The sequence below is a fragment of the Natator depressus genome, chromosome 1, assembly GCF_965152275.1.
Source record: "Natator depressus isolate rNatDep1 chromosome 1, rNatDep2.hap1, whole genome shotgun sequence".
In the NCBI taxonomy this organism is placed as follows: Eukaryota; Metazoa; Chordata; order Testudines; family Cheloniidae; genus Natator; species Natator depressus.
This window is the reverse complement of record NC_134234.1, coordinates 1,896,698-1,920,223: the sequence shown is the minus strand read 5'-3', so window position 1 is coordinate 1,920,223 and position 23,526 is coordinate 1,896,698. Positions and strand designations below refer to the sequence as shown.

The 23,526-nt window shown below is 51.1% G+C and overlaps 1 protein-coding gene across 1 annotated transcript; it reads left to right on the top strand.

The window, feature by feature from the left end:
• Positions 1-3,758: 3,758 nt before the first annotated feature.
• Positions 3,759-4,754, top strand: LOC141995455 (olfactory receptor 52R1-like). The gene has a single exon (XM_074966742.1). The coding sequence runs from the start codon at positions 3,759-3,761 to the stop codon at positions 4,752-4,754; it is 996 nt and encodes a 331-aa protein (XP_074822843.1).
• The last annotated feature ends 18,772 nt before the right edge of the window (positions 4,755-23,526 follow it).

The following is a 23,526-nucleotide window of genomic DNA, read 5'->3' as shown; positions in this document are numbered from 1 at the left end:
GGATAGAGAGTAAGTCTATTGTCCTTTTCGCACTGCACAGACATTAAATATCCCAGTCCTTTGCCACAGTGATGTGTTTCATCCAGTGTGATGGGTCAAAATGTCATTCTTTTTTGTGCACCCACACTTGCCCCAGCTGATTGCCCCCAGCTCTGAGGTAGCTGAATTTCAGTGGCACAGGGGATCTTTCAGGATGAAAGGTGTTAGAAGATGCACAACACAAGGCCTAATTCTTAGGCTGTGACCCATACTTTGCTCAGGCCCTCCTAAGGCAAAACTCCTCTTGGAGTAAGTACTGAGTAAAGACCTCAGGAGCCGGGTGTGTGTGAATGCCCAGAGACTGTCACTTCCTCCTCTGGGATTTTAGGGTTCTGGCTGTTAACATAAGAACATACATCAGAACATAAGAATGGCCAGACTGGGTCAGACCACAGGGCCATCTAGTCCAGTATCCTGTCTTCTGACAGTGGCCAGTGCCAGGAGCCCTAGAGGGAATGAACAGAAAAGGTATCATCAAGTGATCCATTCCCCATCACCCGTTTCCAGCTTCTGGCAAACAGAGATTAGGGACACCATCCCTGCCATCCTGGCTCATAGCCATTGATGAACTTTTCCTCCATGAATTTATCTAGTTCTTTTTTGAACCCTGTTATGGTCTTGGCCTTCACAACATCCTCTGGCAAGGAGTTCCACAGGTTGACTGTGCACTGTGTGAAGAAATACTTCTTTTTACTTGTTTTAAATCTGCTGCCTATTAATTTCATTGGGTGACCCCTAGTTCTTGTGTTATGAGATGTAGTAAACAACATTTCCTTATCTACTTTCTCTACATGATTTTATAGACCTCAATCATATCTCCCCTTAGTCGTCTCTTTTCCAATCTGAAAAGTCCCAGTCTTATTAATCTCCCCTAGTACAAAAGCCGTTCCATACCCCAAATCATTTGTGTTGCCCTTTTTGAACCTTTCCAATTCCAATATATTTTGAGATGGGGAGACCACATCTGCACATAGTATTCAAGATGTGGGCTTACCATGGATTTAAATGGGGGCAATATGATATTTTCTGTCCTATTATCTATCCTATGATCCCTTTCTTAATTATTCCCAGCATTCTGTTCACTTTTTTGTCTGCTGCTGCACATTGAGTGGATCATTTCAGAGAACTATCCACAATGACTTCAGTATCTCTTTCCTGAGTGGTAACAGCTAATTTAGACCCCATCATTTTATATGTATAGTTGGGATTCTGTTTTCCAATGTGCATTATGTTGCATTTATCAAGATTAAATTTCATCTGCCATTTGGTTACCCAGTCACCCAGTTTTGAGAGACTGGCTCCCAGCCCCTTCCACAGACCCCACTCCCCTCCCAGCAGAACCCAGGCATCCTAGCTCCCAGCCCCTGCCTGCTCCAAGCCCCCGGACCCTACTCCCCTCCCAACAGAACCCAGGCATACTGGCATGCTCTGATGGGAGGAGGGGAGGCTGCTACCTGACTTTAATCTCCTGGAAAGCATGGAGGTGTTAGGGCTCCTTACTGTAACAGTTATAAGAATTTTTCAACATGGGCAACACGTCTTCTCTCCTAGCTTCATTCAGGTAGTCGGCTGAAATGTTCAGCCTCAATCTTTCAAGAAACAATTCAGCCATAACAGACATCCAGTGTGGGACATTTCAGTCCAAGCTCTTAAAGTTTGTCAAACGTATAAGCAACTGACAATGAGGTCTTCTAATTGAAGGTGTCAGACAGCCTCTACTGAAGGTGATGCCACCAGCAGAACCTACGCTGGCCAATCCATTCTTGAATCCCATTCAGCTCTTGGCTCCAATTTTGTCTATGGTAAGGAGTTCCACAATCCAAATAGGTATAATGTAAAAAAATATATTTTATCAGTGTTATACATTCAATGTAATTGGATTTTCCCTTGTCCGTGTGTTGTGAGACACAGTAAATATATATGTCTGATCTATTTTGTTTATTAGATCATCCTCCTATATAATACAGGCCATTACATTTCACCCAGGTCCCCCTGTATTGAGCTCCATAATTTGTGTTTGACTAAGACCTGGTCCACAGTAAGTTTTTACATTGTATAAACATAGAGTCACAGGGTGAGAAGGGAATGCAATGGTTAGCAAGTCTGACCCCGTGCTAAGATGAAGGATGTATTGAGTCTAAACAATCCCAGACAGATGGCTATCCACCCTCCTCTGCAAAATTTCTCGTGAAGGAGATTCCACACCCTCCAGAGTCGTCTGTTTCATTGTCCTCCTGTTCTTACAGTTAGGAAGATTTTCCTGAGATTTGGAACCATTGCCTCTTCTCCTGCACTCTGCAGCAAGAGACAACAGCTTTCCTTGATCTTTCTTATGGCAGCTTTTGAAGTATTTAAAGACCACTGTCATACCCCCCTCAGTCTCCTCTTTTCCAAATTAAACACACCCGGTTACTTCAGCTTCCTCATATGCTTGTATTCCATCCCTTGGAACATCTTTCTCACTAGCCTATGGACCATTTACAGATTCTCTACATTCTTTCTATACAGCAGTGTCCAATATTGGATACAGGTCTCCAGCTGAGGCCTAAGCAGAGCTGAATAGAGTGGTACGATCACTTACTGAGACTTGCATGCTATGCCTCTGATAATACAACCTAACATTGCATTTGCCTTTTCTGAAACAGCAAGAAAAATCCAACCCCCTGAGCGATGGATCTATATCAACCTAACCCCCATGTGGACAGCATGAAGTTGATGGACAAATTCTTTCATTAACCTTGTTATCACATCTCAGGGAGGTGGACAGTGTAAGTAGTGTCTACAACTGAAGTGTTATGGCAGCGCCACTGTAGCAATTCAAGTGTAGACAAGCCCTCAAGCCGATCTCCAAGAAAACCATCAAGTCTGGATCTGTAGACATAGGGAGTTGGAGAATCCACCACTTCCCTTTGCATTTTGTAGCAATGGTTAATCACCCTCAGTGCTAAACATTTGGCCCTTATTTCCGACTGGAATTTGTCTGGCTTCAGCTTTTAGCTATTGGGCCTTGTTCTGCCTTTCTCCGCTAGATTACAGAACTGGTTATTACTATTTAAGATAAATAGATGAAGCTTCTTAAGTATCTCACTCTCCAGCATTTTCTGCAGCTTCCAATCATTTATGTGGCTCTTTCCTGCACCTTCTCCAATTTTTCAACATCCTTTTATAAATGTGAATTCCCAGGTCTGGACAGAATCAGTTTTCACTAATGCCATGTGCAGAGGTAAAATCCTTCCACTGTTCCAACTTGCCAGCCCACTCTTTATGCATCCAAGGATTGCATCAGCCCTTTTGGCCACAGTCTCACCCTGGGAGCTCCACAATGACTCTTAAATCCTTTTCTGGGTCACTGTGTTCCATAATACAGTGCCCTAGTCTGAGGGTTGGGCCCGCATTCCCTGTTCTGAGAAGCTAACTTTGCATATGACTGTATTAGAACATTTTTGTTTGCATGGGCACAGCAACCACTCTGCTTCACCCATGACAAAGCCCTGGCTGGGATGATTTAATTGGGGGTTGGTCCTGCTTTGAGCAGGGGGTTGGACTAGATGACCTCCTGAGGTCCCTTCCAACCCTGATAGTCTATGATTCTATGAGAACAGCTTCCAGTAGTGCATGCAGCGTCTCATTTTAACATTGTCTCTCCATCCAGCCATCTGTACTGTGACCATCACCCTTGACTGTGGGCACATACAGGAATTCAGTGAAACGTACGGTACATGCAGAAGACACCGTTCTGCCTCAGAGTTGGACACCTTCTCCCCTACTCCATGTCAGATTCCAACACAACTGACTTCACCAACCCCTCCACCTTCATCCTGCTGGGCATTCCTGGCCTAGAGGCAGCCCACGTCTGGATCTCCATCCCCTTCTGCTGCATGTATGCAATAGCCATCCTGGGTAACTTCACCATCCTGTTCATCATGAAGATGGAGCCAAGCCTCCATGGGCCCATGTATAATTTCCTCTGCATGCTGGCCGTCAGTGACCTGGTCGTGTCTACGTCCATCCTGCCCAAAATGCTGGCAATCTTCTGGTTCAATTCTAGGGAGATCAACTTTAGTGCCTGCCTCATCCAGCTGTATGTCTTTCACTGCTTCTCAGTGATGGAGTCAGGGATCTTTGTGGCCATGGCTTTGGATCGCTATGTGGCTATCTGTGATCCCCTGAGACATGCAAGCACACTGACAAACCCCGTGGTGGCTAAGATTGGCCTGGCCATAGTGCTGCGTGGCAGCATAGTCGTATTGCCCTATCCCTTCCTGTTGAGGCAGTGGCCATATTGCAAGACCAACATCATCCCCCAGCCATACTGCGCCCACATGGCTGTGGTGAAACTGGCCTGCGGAGACATCCGTGTCAGTAGTTACTATGGACTCTTTGTGCTATTCTGTGTGATGGGTCTAGATGTGATTTTTATTGTCATGTCCTATATCCAGATCCTCAGGGCCATCTTCTGCCTCCCCACAAAGGATGCTCGTCTCAAGACTTTTGGGACCTGCATCTCCCACCTCTGTGCCACCTTAATCTTTTACATGCCAGGTCTCTTCTTCTCTCTCACTTACCGGTTTCACCATGTGCCCTTGCATTTCCATGTTCTCATTGCCAACGTGTACTACTTGATGCCCTCCATGCTAAACCCCCTTATCTATGGGGTGAGGACCAAACAGATCCGGGTCAGGCTGCTCTGGCTTTTTATTCATAAAGGTACCTAAAGTTTTCTCCTGATCCTCTGGCTCTCTGAGCGAGTCTGTGAAGAGCTATCTGGTGACATGGTTCTTTGCCCTCTTCCCTGAATCACTTACTGGGCAGTCAGAGAGCCATTAAACCCTTTCCTGTTCTTACTATGCAATGTCAGCTTTGGAATCAGCCTGGGTACAATTCATTAACTCGTACGGTTTCCACCTTTCTAGTTACTGGTAACTGGACCCCTGAGGCTCTTGCACCCTCTCTTACTATTCCCTCAAGACTCTTCCCCCTGCTCCACCTTTTCCCCCAAGTTCCCTACCCTGCCCCACCCATTCCCCCAAGGTCCTGCTCACTTAACAACATAATAACATAAGAATGACCATACTGGGTCTGACCAAAGGTCCATCCAGCCCAGTATCCTGTCTGCCGACAGTGGCCAATGCCAGGTGCCCCAGAGGGAGTGAACCTAACAGGTAAGGATCAAGTGATCTCTCTCCTGACATCCATCTCCACCCTAGGGACAAACACAGGCTAGGGACACCATTCCTTACCCAACCTGGCTAATAGCCATTAATGGACATAATCTCTATTAATTTATCCAGTTCTCTTTTAAACCCTGTTATAAACCCTGTTATAGTCCTAGCCTTCACAACCTCCACAGGCAAGGAGTTCCACAGGTTGACTGTGCATTGTGTGAAGAAGAACTTTCTTTTATTTCTTTTAAACCTGCTGCCCATTCATTTCATTTGGTGGCCCCTAGTTCTTATCTTATGAGGACAAGTAAATAATTTTTCCTTATTCACTTTCTCGACACCACTCATGATTTCATATACCTCTATCATATCCCCCCTCTTTTCCAAGCTAAAAAAGTCCTAGCCTCTTTAATCTCTCCTCATATGGGACTCGTTCCAACCCCCTAATCATTTTAGTTGCCCTTCTCTGAACCTTTTATAATGCCAGTATATCTTTTCTGAGATGAGGACACCACATCTGTACACAGTATTCAAGATGTGGGCGGTACCATGGATTTATATAAGGTGTGACAGGGTTGGGCTGGATGGCTACAGGAGAGTAATAGAAGGCAGATATATTAGCCCCAGGTTAAGTAGGTCCCTTTTCCCCATGTAAGGTAACAGGGAAGGTTTTTTTTTTTTTTTTTGAAACAGAAAAGAAATTTATTTGTAACAGTTACAGAAATTACAAAAAGATAAAGAAAAACTTAGCAACAAAACAACGCAATCAGAAGGTATAACACAACAGCTTTCAGGAGGGAGAGGTGTTCAGGCTAGCCCAGGCCCAGAGCGGGGGGGCTTCCTCGACACTCGTGGTCTTCCACCCTCCTGAGTTACCTGGTGGCCTAGAGCGGGGGGGCTTCCTCGACACTCGTGGTCTTCCACCCCCTCGAGTTACCTAGTGCCGCGCCCAGGGTCACCGACCCTCCCTCTCCTGAGAGTGCCCGACAAGATGGGCACGGCTGCGGGGTGGGTGGTTGGGAGGGAGGGGGGCACACCCATGTATTATAAGACCCCTCCTAAATAACAATAATGATGGTGTTCACAGCAGCTAACGGCTGTGGCTGGCGTCTCTCGCTCTGTCCCTCAATCAGAGGGTCAGACGGAGGGAACCGGACGGGGTCACCGAGCAGAGAACCCCGGACAGCGCCCACCGTTCCTCGAAGGTGTCAAGGGAGTCGGTGGACGCCGCCCAGAGGAACTCCGCCCGGATGCGTGAATGTACTGAGGATCGGAAAACGGCCCTACAATCGCAGGACGCCTCATGAGCCAACCTCCGCTCTCTGGTCTTATAAATGGCTGTCTTAGCCAAGGCTAGGAGGAGGCTAACCAGGAGATCCCGCGACTTGGTGGGGCCACGGATGGGGAGTGTATAGATAAAGAGGTGAGGGGAGAAATGAAGCCAAAAGCGCAAAAGAATATTTGTGAGGAGCCGAAAAAGAGGCTGCAATCTGGCACACTCTAAATAGACGTGCGCCAGGGTTTCCCTCACATTACAAAAGGGGCAAGTCTCCGAAACGGAGGTGAAACGTGTCAAAAACACGCCCGTGCTCACGGCCCCGTGAAGGAGCCGCCAACTGATGTCCCCGACGGGCCTCGGGACCAAGGTGGAGTACAGGCTGGCCCACCGAGGTTGCTCCCCCTCCAAGGGTGGCAGGAGATCTCGCCACTTTGTGTCGGGGCGGGACACCAGGGTGCGGGCGTGAAGGGTATGGAGCGTGAGTGTATATAAATATTGCCGTGATGCAACTTGAAAACCGACCGGTTGCAATTCATGCAGCCGGCTTGCAGTGAAAGGATGAGGGGTGTGTTGGGATCGGCAGGGTAGGGGCCCGATGGAAAGGTCCGGCGGGCCTGGGGTAAAGGATGGGCGGGGTGCGCCCTCGCGCAAGGCTCGGCTGACATAAGCCCGAGCAGCGGGGGTCAAAGCGGCCTCCACCTCCTGAAGCACGCGCCGGGGGGTGCGAAGGCTGGAGAGCCCCATGCGTCGAGCGAGCGTCAGGGGATCCAGCCAGTCTCCCCGGTCGTAGTCCAGGAGGTCCCCGACCCTCGTAACTCCCGCCAGGACCAACCTCTGGCGCACCGTGCGGGACTCCGCCGCCTGCACACGAAGTTGGGGGTTGTGTAGCAGGGGCTCCGTGAGGAGATCTGCCCCCACGATGGCCACCACGGACCTGGTGGTTGAAAACAATTTCCAGGTCCGGAGGAGGTCCTGGTAGAAATCCGGCAGCCCGGAGAGGTCTCGCGGAAAACCTCTCGGACAAAGATAAAAGAGCTGCCGGTCATATCGGAGCCCATGGAAGCGGCGTAGGAAGGCGTGCGCCAATATGCTCCACGTCGAACTACCTGCACTATAAAGGAGCCTCTGCAGGGCCTGGAGGCGGAAAACGCGGACCTGAGTGTACAGACACTTCAGGCCCTGCCCTCCTTCCTTCAGGGGCAAATGAAGAACTCCAACAGGGGCCCAGTGCAATCCTGACCAAAAAAACTCCAGAATCAATCTCCGGAGGTGGGACAGGAAACCCGGGGCCGGGGCTAGGGTGTTGAGCCGGTACCAGAGCGTGGACAGGACTAGTTGGTTAAGCACCAGTGCTCTCCCCCGAAGGGAGAGACATCGGAGTAGCCTCGTCCATTTCCTGATCCGCTCAATCACGCCGCCTTCCAAATTTTGCCAGTTCTCCGGCGGAGAAGGGTGCGTGGCAGATAGGTAAACGCCGAGATAGAGCAGAGGGCCGGCACTCCACCGGATGGTCTGAAGCGCGGGTGGGAGGGAGCTTACCTGCCGCCAGCCCCCCACCGCCAAGCCAGAGCTCTTGACCCAGTTGACTCGGGCGGAGGAGGCTGCTGAATAGATGGCTTGGCATGCCTCCACTCGCGCCAAGTCGCCCAGGTCCTGGACCACGAGGAGGACGTCATCGGCGTACGCCGACAGGACCAGCCGCAGCTCCGGCTCCCGCAGCACCAACCCCGTCAACCTCCTGCGGAGGAGACAGAGGAAAGGCTCGATCGCCAGAGCGTACAGCTGGCCTGAGAGGGGGCACCCCTGCCGCACCCCTCGCCCGAAGCTGACCGGTTCGGTCAGGGTCCAGTTGAGCCTAACCAAACACTCCGCGGAGGCGTACAGCACCCGGAGAAAACTCACAAACTGAGGTCCGAATCCAAACGCCCGCAGGGTGCTCAGGAGGTACCCATGATCCACTCTATCGAACGCCTTCTCCTGATCAAGAGACAGGAGGGCGAACGACAGACCGTCTCTCCGCCCGAGTTCCAAAAGGTCTCGGACTAGAAAGAGGTTGTCAAAAATGCTGCGACCCGGGACAGTATAGGTCTGGTCTGGGTGGATCACGTCCGCCATCACGGACCCTAGCCGCAGCGAAATTGCTTTCGCTACGATTTTGTAATCCGTGCTAAGGAGTGAGAGGGGACGCCAGTTTCGTAAGTCGCGGAGGTCCCCCTTCTTCGGCAGCAAGGCAAGCACCGCTCGCCTGCACGACAGAGGGAGGACCCCGCCCTGCAAAGACTCAGCCCAGACAGTGACTAGGTCTGGGCCGAGGATGTCCCAGAACGCGCGGTAAAACTCCACGGTCAGCCCGTCCATGCCCGGAGATTTATTGGTGGGCATGCGGCGGAGGGCTTCCGAGAACTCGGCCAGGGTGAGAGGCAGCTCTAGCCGGTCTCGGTCGCCCACGCTGACCGTGGGGAGTTCCTCCCAGAGCACCCCGCGAGCGCCAGGATCGGTCGGATCCGGGGAGAAAAGGCTTGCGTAGAAGTCACGGGCCCTCCCACACATCTCCTCCGGATCCGTGAGGGGGGTGCCGTCTTCCGCTAGAAGGCAGGTGACGTGTTTTTTGGCCCCCCTCGTTTTCTCCAGGGCATAGAAGAAGCGGGAGCCGCGATCCATCTCCCGAAGGAGGCGGATGCGGGACCGGACAAAGGCACCTCGGGCCCGGTGGTCCTCGAGGGCTCGAAGTTCCTCCCGCTTCTCCCGGCACGCTCCGCAGAGGGACGGGTCCCCGGGGCTGGCGGCCAGGCACCTCTCCAGCTCTAAGACCTCCCGTTCCAACTGCTCTATCGCTGCATTTCTCCGTCGGCTGGCGCCCCGAGTGTAGTTGCGGCAGAAGAGCTTGGCGCGCACCTTCCCTAGATCCCACCAGCGCCGCACCGAGGGAAAGGCACGCCACTGCTCCCGCCAGGCCAGCCAAAACTCCCGGAAGGACATCACAAAGCTCTCGTCCTCCAGCAGGCTGTTATTAAAGTGCCAGTAGGCCGGCCCCGGTCCCTCCGCACGGAGGGAGACCGTAACGGTAACTAAATGATGGTCGGAAAAAGGGGCCGGCCGAACGGTGGAGGAGTGGGCCTGTGAAAGATGGAAACGGGATAGGTAAATACGGTCTAACCGAGAGCGGTGTGACCGATGGGCCTCCACCCGGACAAAGGTAAACGTGGAAGTGTCATCTGGGTGATGGTCACGCCAGACGTCCACTAGGGAGTGATAGTCGACTATGTCTCGGAGAATGGTCGCGGCGGCCGGGCTCGGCTCGGCCCCCGAGCGGTCCCGCTCCTCGAGGGTAGTGTTGAAGTCCCCTCCCAGGATCAGGCACTCGTGCGAGTCTAGGGTGCCGAGAAAATCGGACACCTGCTGGTAGAATTGTGGCCGCTGTGAACTCACTTGCGGGGCATAGATATTAACAAGATTGACCACGAGCCCCTCCAGACGAACTCGGAGGTGCAACAAGTGGCCCGGTACGACCTCAGTGACCCCTAGCACCTCGGGCCGCAGGGCGGGGGAGAACAGGGTCGCCACTCCAGCTTGCCAGGTCGTGCAATGGCTGAAGTATACCCCGTCCCCCCACTCCAGCCGCCACCTATCCTCGGCGGTTGGGTCCGTGTGGGTCTCCTGCAGGAAAACCACAGAGTACCCCCCCTCCCGAAGGTAGGAGAGCACCTGGGACCTGCGGAGAGCCATCCTACAGCCCCTGGTATTCAGGGTTACAATAATGAGAGGTGTCATGCGGAGGGCCGGGGGGGTGGGGAGTTCTCATTGGTGGGGGTGCTCATGGCCCCCGGCGGGTCGCGTAGCAACCCGTGTCCCATCCCATAAGTAAGTAGATCTTTCCGGAAGCCACGGGCCCGCTCGTAGGCCGCAGCACCGCGCCTCCCTTGCCCTCTGCCCTCCTTCATAAGGGCCCTTGCGGCCTGAACAAGTTGATCGAAGTCCCCCCATCGCTGGAGAGCCAGCTGTGCCCTATTGCGGGCACCACGGGTGTGCTCTAAGAACTGCCGTAGTGCATGCCGCAGCTCATGGGGGGATGGGGTTACGGTTTCCGGGGTACTCCCCGATGGGGTTCTTAATACAGCCTCGAGGTCCGCTAAGGCGGGTAGGCAGGGTGCGGACCGCCGACGGGGCGTCTGACAGGCTGGGGTTATTAAATCCATCTCGTGCCTTGGGGTGGACGGGGATGGCAGGGGGAAAAGCGCAACTCCTAATGAGTCGCAACTAGAAAACGTAAAGACTGCTCCCTGGGGGGAGTCTGCAAAAGGCGGAAAAGAAATAACCCCAGGGGCGGCAGTAGCCTTGCAGGAGGAGGGAAATTGAACCGGGACAGGGGTGGGGGCAGGGGCAGAGGTAAGGCCCTGGGCTTCAGGAGGCGAGCAGCAAAAAGAAGATGCCTCCTGAGCAGGGTCGGGGGTTAAGGGGCAAGGGAGGGGGCTCCGAGCAATGCTAGATGCCGGCTCCGGGGTGGTCGTGGCAGCTATGGCATCAGGTGGTAAACCACTTTCCGTGGGGTGCTCACCCGGAAAGGCAGTCAGGGGGAGAGAACATGGGGAAAGGGGGCCTGGGGTAAGATTGCCTAAATCGAGGCCGGCCGGCAGTAAATCATCCCCTCCCTGGGTGACCGGGGTCAAATCTAGGGCCTCAATCTCTGCATACACAGAGGAGAGGCCGACTCCTACTACCCTGGGGGCCTCTCCGCTAGGGCCCGCCTCAACGGTCACGTCGGGGTTCGTAGGGAGTTCAGGTGGTATCCGGTTAGAAGGGGCTTCCTCCAGGGCTTCGGAGGGGAGGGTCCCCCGCGGAGGGGGGATTCCTCCCTCCAATGCCAGTCTATCTTCACCTCCCAACACCAGCGAATGGATCTCACTCGTGGCCGAAGCGGGAGGCTCAAGGTCAGTACCTCCCTTCCTGGTCTTCCGGGGGGCTTCCGCGTCAGATGGATGCAGCGGGGCTCGAGCCCTCCGCTTGCCTCGCTTCCCCTGGACTACAGTCCAGCCCTCCATAGCATCATCTGGGGGTTGAGTAGCAGGGGGCGGAGCGGGGCGCGGAGGCAAAGGTTCAGGGGTTCGGGGGGATAGCGGTGAGGCAGCAGGAGGGGCGGGGGGTTCTCCTTGGGGCGAGCCCTCTCCTGCACCTGGTAATAGCTGTGCCACACTCTCCTCCAGAGGCTCTGCCGAGGTGGTTACAGCAAGAGCGGGACTCCCGTGGTCGCCCGGGCGTTGTTGGAAAGATACCTCTTGGGCCCGGACGGGGGCAGCGTTGGATCGGGTGGGAGGAGGGGTGGTTTCAGGTGCCGGGTGGCCAGGGGTGTCGGCAACGACAGGGCCGATATCCTGCCGGGTCTCGGGGGTCTCAGGTGCCCCTCTCCCCCGGGCCAAAGGGCAGTCCCTACGGACATGCCCCGCCGAGCGGCAGAGGTAGCACCGGGCCTCTCCGGTGGAATAAAAGACCCTATAGCGGGCTCCCTGGTAGGGGACTAGGAAGGACCCCTCAAGCGCCTCTCCGTCACGCACCCCCGCCGGCAGTGAAATCTGCACTTGCCGGCGGAACGAGAGGACGTGACGGAGGGCGGGGTCCTTGCAGCCTAACGGGAGAGGGCTGATAGCAGAAACAAGTTTTCCCAGGGCAGAGAGAGCGGGTAACAGGGCAACGTTAGGTAAAAAGGGAGGAACGGAGGTGAGGACGAGGCGAACGCCCAGATCTTCTAGCGGTTCTAGGGGGATAAACACCCCTCCTACCACTAGGCCCTTCTCCACCGCCTCCTGGGCGGCAGTCTCCGAAGCCAGAAAGAAAATGACCTTCCCATACATCTTGGAGGCCGCCACAATGGCCATGGGTCCTACCACCTTCGCCAACGCTTGCACGTATGCCTCCACGTGGGGCGAGGCGGGCACCAGGAGGCAACGGACACCGTGCTTCCTGGTCAGGGCGGGAAGAGGGCCCCGGGCGCTAGTGATGGTAGCGGAGGTAGTGGGTGGGCGAGATGAGGAGGCGGCAGGCGAGGGGGAGCCTGCCGCCGCCCGGGCATACGTCCTGGGGGCCGGGGGAGGGACGGTCGCAGAGCTGGTGGAGGGAACAGCTGGGAGGGGTGCCACGATCGATGATGAGGCCACAGTGGTGGAGGCGGCCTCTGCCATGGAGGGCCCAGCGGCATTAGCGGGGCCCTTTCCTTTCGGCCCGCCCCGACCTTTCCGTCTAACTGGGGGGGGGTTCCTAGAATCTAATGGGGCAAGAACCAAAGCAGCAGTAGTAATTGCCCTGGTGCCTCCCACTGCCGAGGCCCCAGCGGGGGCGGGGGCAGGGGTTCTAACAATGGAGGCGGTGGGAAGATCTTGAGGGGTGGGCAGGGGGGTAGATGGGGAAGGGACAACCAATTTCGTTGGAGGGGCCTTGCGTCTCTCCATCTCTGCCATTGTAAGCAGGGAGAGACAGGGAGACACCGGAAGAAGGGGGGGGGCAAAAATCGGGGTCCGGTAGTAGGGGTAAACTATGGGATAAACAATCCGGGGGGTGGGGGTGGAGGGAGGACGACCCACCACAATTGTCCAAAGAGTCTCGTTTGGTTGGTTGTTATGTCCGGTCCGAAAGGCAAAGTCCAAAGCAAACAGCTGGATCCGAAGGCAGATGGCAGATTGCCAGCAGGGACGAGGCAGCGGGGGCCGTGATAGTCGTAGTAGTGGTGGGGGGGTTGGGGGCACCGGTGGATCTGGGGGTAGCTCCCTGCTACACCCCTGTGCCGCCACAGACGCAGCTGGAACGCAGTCAACTCCCCCCCCCGAGGGTATAATTCAAAGGAAATCCCTCAGTCTTACGGCCTCTCTCCACGATGATTCACGGCTGCTCGGGCGAGTTCTCCGGCCTCTGGCATCTGTTGCAGCTGTTGGCTCTGTCCCAAGGCTCTCGGCAGCTAGGAATGTTGTAATGATAAGAAAAAAGTCCAGGCAAAAAACAAAACGGCTGGGTCTGGGGGCGTCCACTCCCCTTTCTGGACAGCGGGTCGGCAGTCCTCCCCCCCTCCTCTGGGGGTTTCAATTAAGCAAAGAGCAAAGTCCAAAAGCAGGCGTCTGGGGGGGGGGGTGCTGGCGACCGGCCAGCACACTGATGCAACTCAGAAAAGCGGGAGAAAACGAAACCAAAAAAACAAAGCGTCCGGCCCAAACGCGGGGGGGGAAACTAAGCGAAAGGAAAAGTGTGAAAAATCCGGGCCAGGGGGCTTCAGGAAAGAAAGGAAAGCAGATAGCTCAGGAGCGAGCGAAGAAACGATTCCGTCTCCTAACAGGGAAGGTTTCAGAACAATCTGGAGACAATTAAGACAGACAGGTTGATTAGAACACCTGCAGCCAATCAAGAAGTTGCTAGAATCAATTAAGGCAGGCTAATCAGGGCACCTGGGTTTTAAAAAGGAGCTCACTTCAGTTTGTCGTGTGCGTGTAAGGAGCGGGGAACAAGAGGCGCTAGGAACTGAGAGTGAGAATGCGGACTGTTGGAGGACTGAGGAGTACAAGCATTATCAGACACCAGGAGGAAGATCCTATGGTGAGGATAAAGAAGGTGTTGGGAGAAGGCCATGGGGAAGTAGCCCAGGGAGTTGTAGCTGTCGCACAGCTGTTCCAGGAGGCACTCTAGCCAGCTGCATTCCACAGGGCCCTGGGCTGGAACCCAGAGTAGAGGGCAGGCCCGGGTCCCCCCCAAACCTCCCAACTCCTGGTCAGACACAGGAGGAGTTGACCTGGACTGTGGGTTCACAAAAACGGCCAAACTGAGGGCTGCCATGAAGCTCCAAGGAGAGCAAATCCGCCAATAAGCACAAGACCCACCAAGACAGAGGAGGAACTTTGTCAAAAAGGGCAATAAGATGTAAGCCGTGTCAGGATGAGCTCCACCCTGACATCTGGTGGTGAGGTGTGGCAAGTTGTGGAAAAGAACTTCAGGGGCCAATCTCATTTGCATAGGCACACCCACCCCGTCTAGAATGAGGCCATAGCTGCCCAAATGGTCACTTTGGCTGCTGTGGGATCCCCAGTGTCTCTGTTATTGGGGCAGGAAGAATAAATTGTTATTACCCTCATTATGGGAACTGTGCTTGGAACTGTACTTAGCCTTTTGTTATGATGGAGGGACTCACCATCAACTAAGTGGCACTCGCTAGACAAGGGTCATGGGTTCCAAAACTCTGTGAATTGAGAGAGGCTGGGGACAAGTATTAATACTTGGTGGCATGGACCCCTTGGTGAGGGCCTTATATGCTAATTGCACTTCCTCCTCTCTCCACTGTGGAATATCAGAGCTAATTTTGATTTCATTAGAAGTCTGGTTACAGGCTGCTGAGCTCACTTTGGGCTAACAGTGCACCAGCACTGAGGCTCCCCTACTACAAGATGAAGTCACCAAAGAGCTGAACTGACTAAGAGCTGAAATCACTGAGCGTTGTGTTAAGGAGTGGGGGAGCCTGAAGATATATTGTGGAGCAGTTTGCGGGACGGCTGGAGTGCCTTGTGGACAGGCTGGTGGCGCAGTTTGTAGGACGGCAGGAGCTGTTTGTGGGCCGCGGAGTGGAGCGGAGCTGAGCAAAGGAGTTTGTGGGGCGGCTAGTGGAGCGGAGCGAAGGCCTATGGAGCTGTGGGGTGGTCAGCTTCAGATCATGTAAGGTGCCTCTTACCCCCGTCCCATCTCCACCCAGGTTGGGAGGTAAAGCTCTGCAGATAAACTTTCGAACTCTGGGGCTGCCCTGACCAGGGACAGAGACTTTTGGGTCATTGGACTTTTGGGACTTTGGGTGATTTGGGGTTGCTGGACTCAAGAACCAAAGGGAAAGGGGCATGCCCCAATTTGCTTGGGGTGGGTTTTTTTTGCTCATGGGTTGTGTTATGAATCCTGTTGGTGGTGTTTCCCCAACATAATGCCACATTGTTTCTCTCTGTTATTAAAAGGCTTTTTGCTACACTCAGACTCTGTGCTTGCGAGAGGGGAAGTATTGCCTCTTGGAGACGCCCAGCAGGGGTGGTATATATTTGTCCCAGGTCACTGGGTGGGGGCTCGAGCCGGTTTGCATTGTGCTATTGGAATGGATCCCCTAGATATTGAACCCGGCCCTTGTTGCTGCCAACTCTGACGGGCAGAAGGGTTACAAAGATATTCTCCGTCTTATTCTCTATCCACCATGACTCCAAGATCTCTTTCCTGAGTAGCTGTAGCTAAATTAGCCCCCATCATTTTGTATCTATAGTTGGGGTGATTTTTTTCCAATGTGCAGTGTCAGGGTACAGATATTCAGGCCTGTCTGTAAAGGCCGAGACTCCAAGAATTTAGGTGTATTCTTATCACTTAGCTAGTCATAGAGGTATAAAAGAAAGAATCAAAATCACTGTCTGCCGGTGTAAGGGCCTTCTCTCCCTGTGACAGTCTGAGGCCCTGTTCTTAGGCTAAGGACTTTGGCTAAGCAGCAGAGGCAGCCAGAAGCTGGGAAGCGACCGGTCACCTCCTCACATTCCAAACTAGTCACATTGAAAGAAGGTGCTATGGGGCTGTTAGGATACAATCCTGTCCTGATAGTGCCTATTGCCTCCAGAGAAAGGGAAGTGCCTAGAAGATGTAAAAAGAAACTTAGTTTGATAGCACCCTGTCTGGCAAGAACTCACTTATCAATACTGGGATGATGAAGTGAGCTATAGCTCACGAAAGCTTATGCTCAAATAAATTGGTTAGTCTCTAAGGTGCCACAAGTCCTCCTTTTCTTTTTGCAAATACAGACTAACACGGCTGCTACTCTGAAACCTCATTTCTGTGTTGTTCTATCACTGTAGTCCCCATTTCCCTATTGTTTGTCTGTATAATCTCTGTCTGGTTCTGGGATTGTTTCTGTCTGCTGTATAATTAATTTTGCTGGGTGCAAACTAATTAAGGTGGTGGGATATAATTGGTTACATAATCATGTTACAATATGTTAGGATTGGTTAGTTAAATTTCAGTAAAATGATTGGTTAAAGTATAACTAAGCAGAAGTCAAGTTTTACTATATAGTCTGCAGTCAGTCAGGAAGTGGGTGGGAAATGGGAACAGGGAATGGGGGTGGGGAAATTGGAATCATGTTTGGCTAAGGGCAGGAATGGGAACAGGGACACAGGTGTAAGGCTCTGTGGTGTCAGAGCTGGGAAGAGGGACACTAAGGAAGGAAACTGGAATCATGCTTGCTGGAAGTTCACCCCAATAAACATCGAATTGTTTGCACCTTTGGACTTCGGGTATTGTTGCTCTCTGTTCATGTGAGAAGGACCAGGGAAGTAAGTGGGGGAAGGAATAAGCCCCCTAACATGCATTACTTTACACAATGGAAAAACTTCTCTGTTTCCCTTCCTCCATCAGTTGCTGGATCATCTCTGCCTCCGTTCCCCGCTCCCCCCAAACTGGGCTCCCTCTGTTCTGGGGCTGGGGTGGAATATGCTCCAGCCTGAGAAGGAGCTTACAGTGAATGCAGTGAAGACCCAGCTCTGGGGCCCACAGGCCACTCAGGAGCAGAGAGGCCAGCCAGGAAGCCACACAGAAATAGCTGAGGCTTGGGAGCAGAGTTGTGCAGCAGGCAGGTAAGGCTGTGCATCACACAGCTTGTGGGCCCTAAAGCTCAACTACAAATTCCTGAGGGCAGAGATCTTTGTCTGGTTTATTTCTTTAACTTTCAGCTCCCTTTTGTTCCTCCCTTCTGGGGGCCTGTATCAGGCAGGGTGTCTACAATGGGTGTGGGCTGGGAGCTATTTGTTATCCAAACTTTGGTGCACAAATGCATCTTTAAAACTATTCCATACCAAGTGGTAAATAAAGTTTGCTACTCATCCCCACCTTTTTTGTTTGTTAAGGATAGATAAGTGTTGTAGCTGCATAAGAAATGTAGCTGTCTAAAGAATATCTTTTGTGTGAAATAGTGTTAGCTCTCCTCTCCCTTCTTTTTCCCAGCTACATAAATGTGTTCAGTGTCAAGGCTCCTTCCCACCCAGTAAATTGCTGATTAAGGAAAGTTGTGGTTATAATTGTTGTAAAGAAACATGTGTTTAATACTGTAAACAGTAAACAGGGGCGGGTATAATTATATTCATTATATGGCTATTACTATTCATTATATGGGCGTTCATATTACTAAACAGTTTTGGGGGTGTTGTGGCAAATGTGTGTATTTACATATTAACTTAGATAAAAGAGTGTAATGTGATTAACCTGGTACTTGCTCAACAATTGGGTCGAGGGGAACAAGTTCTGCAATAAAGGGGTCCATTTTCTCAATCCGCCTCTGGGTCCTGCTGTTCCTTCTTTCCATCTCTAACATTATCATTGTATGTGAAGTTATAAAGTTTTGCTATGTATGTGTTACTGAAAGATGTGAAGTTGAAAACACCCACTGCTAGCCTTTTGGGCACAACAATGAAGAGGCTACAGAGTGCTAGTGGCCCACCAGCAAAGAGAAATGGACTCAGTGTTTCAGCCAGAATATGAGCTACAGCTGCTATGACTCAGTATGGCATGCAAGGTCATGTGACCAGACCACATGACATGAACTCCATTTTGGTATCTGTATTTTTCCACAAACTGGGTTAGAAACTTAGCTTGGAACAAAGGGTTCCCACCATATGAAAGACTATAAATGACGGGGAGTGCCATCATCACTTGTCTTCACTCCCTACACAAGAGAACACCTGGGAATACAGGAAGAACAAAGATTAAACTAGGGGAAGTGCTGGTCCCAGGCTAAAGGGATTTCTAGGCTGTTTATGGAAGTTTGGTGAACTGCTTGTGCCACGGTTCCTTCCCCACGCTGAACTCTAGGGTACAGATGTGGGGACCCGCGTGAAAGAACCCTAAGCTTATTTCTACCAGCTTAGGTTAAAATCTGGTATGCTGCCACCCACCAAGCGATTTAACAAAGAATCAGGGAAGAGCCCACTTGGAGACGTCTTCCCCTCAAATATCCCCCCAAGCCCTACACGCACCCTTTCCTGGGGAGATATGAGAATAATATCCTCACCAATTGGTTACAAAATGATCAAAAACCCAAACCCCTGGATCTTGGAACAATGGAAAAATCAGTCAGATTCTTAAAAGAAAGGTAAAAATCATCTCTGTAAAATCAGGATGGAAAATACTTTACAGGGTATTCAGATTCAAAACACAGAGGATCCCCCTCTGGGGAAAAACCTTAAAGTTACAGAAAATGGGAATAAACCTCCCTCTTAACACAGGGAAAATTCACATAAAACAAAAGATGAACTAATCCGCCTTGCCTGGCTTACCTACACTGGTTGCAATATTGGAGACTTGGATTAGGGTGGGTTGGAGAAGATGGATTTCTGTCTGGCCTCTCTCGGTCCCAAGAGAGAACAACCCATAAACAAAGAGCACAAACAAAACCCTTTCCCCCACCCCACAAGATTTGAAAGTATCTTTTGTCCCCATTGGTTCCTTTGGTCAGGTGCCAACCAGGTTATTTGAGCTTCTTAACCTCTTACAGGTAAGGAGGAATTTTAGGCTAGCCTTATGGTTATGACAGCTTGTATCATCAGTCAGGGTGAGATATTGTTAATTCAAATCCCATCTATCTAGTAAATGAGGCTTAGTTATCTTTGGTTATTTGCTAAGTAATATGCTTTGTTCTGTTTGCTATCACTTATAATCACTTAAAATCAATCTTTCTGTCATTAATAAACATGTTTATTAATGACATGATTCAGTCCCTGGAAAAATCATGGAGCAGGTCCTCAAAGAATCAATCCTGAAGCACTTACATGAGAGGAAAGTGATCAGGAACAGTCAGCATGGATTCACCAAGGGAAGGTCATGCCTGACTAATCTAATCGCCTTTTATGATGAGATTACTGGTTCTGTGGATGAAGGGAAAGCAGTGGATGTATTGTTTCTTGACTTTAGCAAAGCTTTTGACACGGTCTCCCACAGTATTCTTGTCAGCAAGTTAAGGAAGTATGGGCTAGATGAATGCACTATAAGGTGGGTAGAAAGCTGGCTAGATTGTCGGGCTCAACGGGTAGTGATCAATGGCTCCATGTCTAGTTGGCAGCCGGTGTCAAGTGGAGTGCCCCAGGGGTCGGTCCTGGGGCCGGTTTTGTTCAATATCTTCATAAATGATCTGGAGGATGGTGTGGATTGCACTCTCAGCAAATTTGCAGATGATACTAAACTGGGAGGAGTGGTAGATACGCTGGAGGGGAGGGATAGGATACAGAGGGACCTAGACAAATTGGAGGATTGGGCCAAAAGAAATCTGATGAGGTTCAATAAGGATAAGTGCAGGGTCCTGCACTTAGGATGGAAGAATCCAATGCACCGCTACAGACTAGGGACCGAATGGCTAGGCAGCAGTTCTGCGGAAAAGGACCTAGGGGTGACAGTGGACGAGAAGCTGGATTTGAGTCAACAGTGTGCCCTTGTTGCCAAGAAGGCCAATGGCATTTTGGGATGTATAAGTAGGGGCATAGCGAGCAGATCGAGGGATGTGATCGTTCCCCTCTATTCGACACTGGTGAGGCCTCATCTGGAGTACTGTGTCCAGTTTTGGGCCCCACACTACAAGAAGGATGTGGATAAATTGGAGAGAGTCCAGCGAAGGGCAACAAAAATGATTAGGGGTCTGGAACACATGACTTATGAGGAGAGGCTGAGGGAGCTGGGATTGTTTACTCTGCAGAAGAGAAGAATGAGGGGGGATTTGATAGCTGCTTTCAACTACCTGAAAGGGGGTTCCAAAGAGGATGGCTCTAGACTGTTCTCAATGGTAGCAGATGACAGAACGAGGAGTAATGGTCTCAAGTTGCAATGGGGGAGGTTTAGATTGGATATTAGGAAAAACTTTTTCACTAAGAGGGTGGTGAAACACTGGAATGCGTTACCTAGGGAGGTGGTAGAATCTCCTTCCTTAGAGGTTTTTAAGGTCAGGCTTGACAAAGCCCTGGCTGGGATGATTTAACTGGGAATTGGTCCTGCTTCGAGCAGGGGGTTGGACTAGATGACCTTCTGGGGTCCCTTCCAACCCTGATATTCTATGATTCTATGATTCTATGTTTTATGTTTTATCCTAACCTGACTTTTGAGTGAAGTGTCTGGGAAAATCTCAGCTTGGTAAACAAAGGCTGTTGCATATCTTCCCTACATCGAGGGTGGGAAGCAAACTACATTAATGAACTTGCCCAGTACCGATCTCTGTGCAGTACAAAATTCTGGGGTTCTACTGCAGCAGGGGTGCAAGGCTGGGGAGCTGGGAAATTGGCTGATGCTCCCACTCGTCGATTTACAGTGCTTAGGTAAAGCATTCCGGTAACTCGCTTGGGTGTGTGGTGCCACCTGCTGTTATGTTGGGTGTTAACAGGTCCTGGAGAGGCTGGCTGTGCATCATCAGCAGAGCAGCATGAGAAAGGCCAACCCAGCTGGAGTGTTGGGGGGGAAAACGGTTCCAGTAGCTCCCAGACTTAACCCAAAGGGAGATGAGAACTCTGGGGCTCTCCATTGTGTCAGAGAGGAATTGGCTGCTCTGTGTATTTCTGTATATTTTAAAATTGTACTTGTTTAGGAAGAAAACTAGGGATACTGCTGAGAACTCCATAAGGTCTGTCATAAATATAAAGGGAAGGGTAAACCCCTTTAAAATCCCTCCTGGCCAGAGGAAATCTCCTCTCACCTGTAAAGGGTTAAGAAGCTAAAGGTAACCTCGCTGGCACCTGACCAAAATGACCAATGAGGAGACAAGATACTTTCAAAAGCTGGGAGGAGGGAGAGAAACAAAGGGTCTGTGTCTGTCTGTATGCTGCTTTTCCCGGGGATAGACCAGGAATGGAGTCTTAGAACTTTTAATAAGTAATCTAGCTAGGTACGTGTTAGATTATGATTTCTTTAAATGGCTGAGAAAAGAATTGTGCTGAATAGAATAACTATTTCCGTCTGTGTATCTTTTTTGTAACTTAAGGTTTTGCCTAGAGGGATTCTCTATGTTTTGAATCTAATTACCCTGTAAGGTATCTACCATCCTAATTTTACAGAGGGGATTTCTTTACTTCTATTTACTCCTATTTCTATTAAAAGTCTTCTTGTAAGAAAACTGAATGCTTTTTCATTGTTCTCAGATCCAAGGGTTTGGGTCTGTGGTCACCTATGCAAATTGGTGAGGCTTTTTATCCAACATTTCCCAGGAAAGGGGGGGTGCAAGTGTTGGGAGGATTGTTCATTGTTCTTAAGATCCAAGGGTCTGGGTCTGTAGTCACCTAGGCAAATTGGTGAGGCTTTTTACCAAACCTTGTCCAGGAAGTGGGGTGCAAGGTTTTGGGAAGTATTTGGGGGGGAAAGACGTTTCCAAACAGCTCTTCCCCAGTAACCAGTATTTGTTTGGTGGTGGTAGCGGCCAATCCAAGGACAAAGGGTGGAATATTTTGTACCTTGGGGAAGTTTTCACCTAAGCTGGCAAAGATAAGCTTAGGAGGTTTTCATGCAGGTCCCCACATCTGTACCCTAGCGTTCAGAGTGGGGAAGGAACCTTGACAGGGTCTGATACCCTGTAAATGGGGCTTTTGCTAAGGGATCAGAGATCAGTAATTCTCATCAGTATGCATCTGATGAAGTGAGCTGTAGCTCACGAAAGCTCATGCTCAAATAAATTGGTTAGTCTCTAAGGTGCCACAAGTACTCCTTTTATTTTTGCGAATACAGACTAACACGGCTGTTACTCTGAAACCTCTCATCAGACTGTGCAGCATATTTCTTTGAAGGATCTTGAAAACACCAAGCAAAGAAAAGTCACTATAAACATATCCCCATTATACAGATAGGTAAACTGAATGAGTGGCAGGATGACAGACAGAACCCAGGAGTCCTGACTTCCCTGCCATAACCACGGTCTCTCCCTCACACCATGAAGGAAATGGACTCCCGCTCTGGCATGGCTTGTTTGTTGGGTGGGATGCTGAGGAAAGGCTAGGTAAACTGAATGAGTGGCAGGATGACAGACAGAACCCAGGAGTCCTGACTTCCCTGCCATAACCACGGTCTCTCCCTCACACCATGAAGGAAATGGACTCCCGCTCTGGCATGGCTTGTTTGTTGGGTGGGATGCTGAGGAAAGGCTGGAAGAGGGAGCCTGAGCCTTTTCCATCCTCTCAAGATGAATCTGAGTTTTTCAGAAATACCTGGAATTTGTGAGCTCCCTGCTCCTGGAAATTGTCAACTCTGGGACTTCACTTCTGTTCCCACTCACTTCCACTAAAATAATGTTCCTGTGGGTGGAGTACAGCCAGGGGCCTGTCTTGGGGACAGAGGCCTCACCCTCCCCACAAAGCTTCCCTGGAACAACGGAGGTCCTATAGGCAGGCTAGAGCCTGGATTAGTGTTTGCATTGGATTTGTTCTCTTCCTCTCAGTTCATTTCCTCCCATCTCTCCCAAGTGGAATTGAAATATTATGTTCCATGACTGCCCCAGCTGGAGGGTGCTTGGATTTGCATAGTTGAACTCTCTGCCTGCTCATCTGGCTAATTGGGGGCATTTATCCGATGGGCTTTTAAGCACTGGAATGAGACAGAACAAATTCTCCTGTCTGATCCCAATGGTGCGCCATGTCCACCTGTTCAAGTTACTAAGACTCTATAGCCACAATTTGACTTTCCTCTGTAGCTAAAGGCAAAGGTGGGGTAGGGCTAGGCCCTGATTTGCCTGAATTATTGTGTTTATAATTTAAGGTCATTATTTGTATGGTGGAAGCTTCCAGGGGCACCAGTCCTTGGCCGTTAGGAGCAGAACACATGTTCAGGGGGAACTAGATTCGGGTTAGCAAGAACAGGGCATCAAGTGGTGGCATCACCAGACACACAGCTGGGAGCATGTGGCTCTCCATAAGCTTTTGTAACTCTGCTTTAGTTCTAATCACGCCTCCCTTCTTCGAGTGCAAACTGAGCCTCCTTCCTATGAATTCCTAAGGCAACCTCGGTATGGGAGGGGAGACCAGAGGAGAGGGCAGAGGTAACAGGGCTGTG

What these genes read in the sequence shown, in the direction of transcription:
- LOC141995455 (XM_074966742.1), top strand. Translation starts at nt 3,759, where the DNA reads ATGCAGAAGACACCGTTCTGCCTCAGAGTTGGACACCTTCTCCCCTAC.